The sequence below is a fragment of the Chenopodium album genome, chromosome 2 (genome assembly GCF_948465745.1).
Source record: "Chenopodium album chromosome 2, dcCheAlbu1.1, whole genome shotgun sequence".
NCBI classification, from domain to species: domain Eukaryota; kingdom Viridiplantae; phylum Streptophyta; class Magnoliopsida; order Caryophyllales; family Amaranthaceae; genus Chenopodium; species Chenopodium album.
Window position 1 is genome coordinate 30,273,379 of NC_137835.1, and position 4,969 is coordinate 30,278,347.

Consider the following 4,969-nt stretch of genomic DNA (forward strand, 5'->3'; position numbering starts at 1 on the left):
AACCCGGCATGCCCCAAAAAGGATCATACTCCTCTCACATTGATTGGAGGTGGCAATTTTTCAATTACTTTAAATTTGGCCTTGTCATGTCAAAATTTCTTGTACAACTATTTTGAAGGATTATGCCTTGCTAAAATTGCTACATTGAAAAAATGAGTAACTCAATTCTCTCTAAGTTGAGACTTTCTCTGTCTAAGCTCGTTCTTCCTCTGCCATGGCGAGGAGAAAGGCGAAGAAGGATTCGATCAGAGGGGAGGGAAGCATGAATAGAATTGTTGAAGATGGCAAAATTTTTTATGATACTCCTATACAAAATCAATCGATGAATAGGTCCAGACATGGTGAGGGTTCTTCGTCGATTAATTTTGGGAATCTGGAGAATTTGGATGATCTTCTTCTCTCACTTGAACAATCAATGCATGAGTTGATTCAAGGGTCTAGAATGAAGTCCCGATTGTCTGAATGGATGAATGTGCTGCACTCGAAGGAAAAAATTGAAGAACCAGTGAGAGTTGGAGGATCTCAGACCAGAGTATCTTTTGCTGAGGTACCTATTTCTTCTTCCTCTATGAATTTACTGCAATTATCAATTGATGATGTTTCGGATGAAATTGCATATTGGAATATGGGTATTATATCTTATGTAATTGGGGGGAATCCATATTTGACTTCTTTCACTGGATTCTGTAATTGAATTTTGGGAGCGAAGAATATTGATAAAGTGATTTCGAGTAAGAAAGAGGTTTTCTGATTAGATTCTTGAATGTGGAAACCAAGCAGAGAGCTCTTAATTATGCCCATATGCTGTTTGATAATCGAAATGTTTTATTTAAACAATGGATTGATGGAATGGAGATTGATAGTACTTAATTCAATAGAATTCCTGTTTGGGTTCAATTGCTAGACCTTCCTCTGAAGTTATGGGGGAAGAATTGTCTGGAAAAAATTGTGGGTATTATTGGTACTCCAATTAAACTGGATTCTGCTACCCAGAAGAAATAGAGGGTTAAATTTGCTAGATTCCTGATTGAGGTAGATTTGGATGGTGAGTTTATGGATAAAATTGAATTCATAGCTGAGAATGGGGCTTTAGTTCAATAGAAAGTGATCTTTGAGTGGATACCTAGGAAGTGTGCTTCATGTATGCAAATGGGGCATGAAACTAATGAATGTAAGAAGATGAGGAAGGAACGGAGGCCTAAGATTGTGCAGACACAGGAACATGTTGCTGCTGCTTAAGTGACTGAGAAAGAACAACCTGCTCTTGAGAGGAATAATCAGGGATTCATTACCCAAAAAAAGAAAATTGGTGTCAGGAGTAAAATTCCTAGTCCTGCTATTTTAGTAAGGAACTCTTTTGACAGACTTCCAATGGAGGATGGTGCTGGGGAATATTGGAATGTTGGGAATGTTGAGTGTACTGGAGGTGATAAGGGTGGCGCTCACATTTTAGGGCTAGGTGGAAATGGATAGGGTGCTAGTGTGGAATGTAAGGGACATTAATGGCTCCTCAAAGTAGAAGGAAGTCAAGCACTTCCTATTGGATCAGAAAATTGGTTTATACTATTTACTAGAAACAAAAATACAGAATAAGAACTTTCCTGTGGTGCATAATAATACGTTTCAAGGATTGGAAATTACCTCGAATTTTTATAATAAAAGGGGGTAGAATTCTTGTTGCTTGGCTTCCTGATTTCTTAGGTTCAGGTGTTGCAGATTCATGCCCAACTTATTCATTTGAAAGTGAAGAATATGACTACAGCCTGTGAATTTTTTCTTAAAGTTGTTTATGGAGTTAATGATGATATGGGGAGGGATGATTTGTTGAGTAGATTGAATGAGATTGGGGAAAGCATGAAGGTACCCTGGATTATATAAGGTGATTTTAATTCTCCTTTGAATTATGAGGATAGAATGGGAAGACCTATTACTCATTCTGAGATTGACAGATTAAGGGAGTGTGTGAGGTTTTGTGAAGTTCAGGATATGAAGTGTGTTGGGGGAAAGTTCACCTTGAATAATAAGCAAGAGGGAGACAATAGGGTATACTCAAATATTGATAGAATTTTGGTTAATGGTGCCCGGATTAGTGCTTTTCCTGAATCTCTTGTGCATTACCTTCCTGAACTATATTTTGATCATTGTCCTACTGTGATCAATCTGGATAAGGTTGGGGTTGTGGTGAACTCTTGTTTTAAGTTTCTTGATATGTGGGTTTCTCATCCTAATTATCAAGATGTTGTGAAGAAAGCTTGGGATTTGGATATGCATGGGGTGCAAATGTATCAGTTTGTTAAAAGATTAAAAGCCTCGAAGATTGATTTAAAGAAGCTTCACATATATGATTTTGTGGATATAAAGGGAAAGTTTAATGAAGCTAAAATGAATTTGATGAAGTTAAAAAAGGATATTCAGATTCATCTGGATAATGATAGCTTGAAGAATAGGGAGTTTGAGATGTTTGCTGAATATTCTCAAATTAGGAGTCAGTATTACTCTTGGTTATCTCAAAAATCTAAGATTAATTGGCTTCAAGTTGGGGATGATAACACCAAGTTCTTTCACAGAAGCATCAAGATGAGAAGGTATAAGAAGAAAATGATTGCTGTGAAGAATATTAGTGGGGTTTGGTGTGATAATCCTAGGACTGTTTTTGAAGCCTTTGTTGAGTATTATAAAGGTCTTTTGGGAATGATCGTGGTGAGAGAGTTAAAGTTTGTAATCATAATGTTCAGGAGAGATATGTTTTGAATGAGGATCAAAGGCAGATGCTGTGTAAACCTTTCTCAAGAGATGATGTGAGGAAGGCCATCTTTTCTATTATTGGGGCTAAAGCACCAAGTCCTGATGGCTATAACAGTACCTTTTTCAAGAATTCTTAGAATATAATTGGTAAGCAAGTGACTGATGCTGTGCTGCAGTTTTTTGAGACAGGGAAGATGCTTAAGGAGTTGAATTGTACAATCCTTACTCTGATCCCTAAGGTTGAGCATCCTGAATATGTGACTGAATTCAGACCAATTGCTTGTTGCAATGTCCTTTATAAGTGCATTACAAAGATGATTTATAGTATATTAAAGCTAGTCTTACTGATGTTGTTGCTTAGAATCAAACTGGATTTGTTGAAGGGAGACAAATAATACAGAATATAAGTATTATCTAGGATATTGTTGCTAGGTACGGTAGAAAGAATTCTCCTAGTGGTTGTCTTTTGAAGATTGAAATCAAGAAAGCTTATGACTCTGTCAAATGGGAGTTTGTGGAAGAAATACTTGTAGCACTCAATTTTCCAAGAAAGTTCATTGATTTAGTAATGGTTTGTGTTAGAACTCCTTCCTTCTCCATATCTATTAATGGTAAGATGGAAGGTTTATTTCATGAGAAGAAAGGATCAAGGCAAGGTGATCCTATGCCACCTTTACTCTTTGTGATCTGTATGGAATATTTGTCTAGGCACTTGAGAAAGATGGATGAGGATCCTTAGTTTTAGTTTCATTCCAGATGTAGAAGATTGAAGATTAATCACTTAGTCTTTGTAGATGATCTGATAATGTTTTACAAAGGTGATTTTGACTCATTTCAGCTTATGTTAAGGACTCTAGATACTTTTGCAGCTGCTTCAGGCTTGGTAGCCAATGAAGGCAAGTCTAATATGTACTGCTGTAATGTAGAGAAGGAGGATAAAGTTGGATTGCTTCAGAATTCTGTCTTTTGTGAGGGTATAGTAGTCTCCCTTAGCTTTTAAGTATCTCGGGGTGAATGTTAGCTCCAAGAAATTGTCTTGGGATGACTGTCAGTGCTTGATTGATAAAATCACAGCAAGGATTAGAAGCTGGGGTGCAGATCTCTATCTTATGCAGGCAGAACTTAGCTTGTGAATTATGTACTTATGTCTCTTCACAATTATTGGGCTACTATTTTACTATCCCAAAAGTGGTGTTAGATGGTGTCTATGCTATATGCAGAAATTTTTTTGGGAAGGGAGAGTTGTTTATACTAAAGCTCCCCCAATAGCTTGGGACATTGTATGCAGATGTAAGAAACAGGGTGGCTTAGGTGTGTAGAATTGTTATAATTGGAATATTGCAGCTATTGGGAAGCAGATTTGGAATATTTCTCAGAAAAAGGATATCCTTTAATTTGGCTAAGATGGGTCAATGAGATGTATTTGAAAGGAAGAACTTGGAAGACGTTCTAATGTGTTCACAACACCAGCTAGAACTGGAAGCAACTCTGGTGGGTTAAGGACAAAATGAAGACAGGATATTCTGGTAATGTTTGGACTGACAATCCTAAGGGTTACACAATTGCAAGTGGGTATAACTGGTTAAATGCTCAGCATGAAAAGGTTTTGTGGGGGGCGGGGGGGGGGGGGGATTAGGTCTAGAATAAGTTGAACATCCCTAAACACAAATTTGTGTGCTGGATGATTATGTGGAGAAGGATTCGATTTAGGTCTCATCTTCTCAAAATTAGGGTGTGCACTAACTCCTCTTGTCCTCTCTGTGAGAATGGTGAAGAGACCATAGATCACTTATTTTTTAACTATGATTACAGCAGGAAATGTGCTAATGTGTTGCAAGAGAAGCTGAAATAAAGCTGGAGCCTCTGAATATTGAAGACTGTAATAATAAGATGAGAAACGTCAGAGGAAGATTTCAAGTTCAGGTTGTATACAACTGCTATGCAGGGTTGCTTTATGTTATCTGGATTCAGAGAAACAAAGTAATATGGGATAAAAGCCTTATGCAACCAGAGAAGGTGATTCACAAATTGTGGTCTGAGCTTTTTCACTGAATATTTTATGCTATGCTGCTCAAGACTAGAAGAAGGAATCAAAAGTGGTTCAAGGACCTATTTAGAAGCTGAAGCTGCCTTTTTTGCTTATTTTTCTATTTGCTGTTATTGTGGTTGCTTTGTTGTTGTTACTGTCTTTTAGGGATCCTTTGCCCTATGGTGTTTTGAATTA

The 4,969-nt window shown here is 37.3% G+C and overlaps 1 protein-coding gene across 1 annotated transcript; it reads left to right on the forward strand.

The window, feature by feature from the left end:
* The first annotated feature begins 1,914 nt into the window (after positions 1-1,914).
* On the forward strand, positions 1,915-3,484 carry LOC145571081 (uncharacterized). Its single transcript, XM_081630173.1, has 3 exons — positions 1,915-2,700; positions 2,883-3,094; positions 3,178-3,484. Exons 1-3 carry the CDS (start codon positions 1,915-1,917, stop codon positions 3,482-3,484), a joined length of 1,305 nt encoding a protein of 434 aa, XP_081486299.1.
* The last annotated feature ends 1,485 nt before the right edge of the window (positions 3,485-4,969 follow it).

Excerpts from the sequence above, each read along its gene's own strand:
- LOC145571081 (XM_081630173.1), top strand. The coding sequence starts at position 1,915 with ATGGGAAGACCTATTACTCATTCTGAGATTGACAGATTAAGGGAGTGT. Across the intron at positions 2,701-2,882 it reads GTCTTTTGGGAATGATCGTG|AATATAATTGGTAAGCAAGT; the intron begins GTGAGAGAGTTA and ends AAGAATTCTTAG. Across the intron at positions 3,095-3,177 it reads TTAAAGCTAGTCTTACTGAT|GTACGGTAGAAAGAATTCTC; the intron begins GTTGTTGCTTAG and ends TATTGTTGCTAG.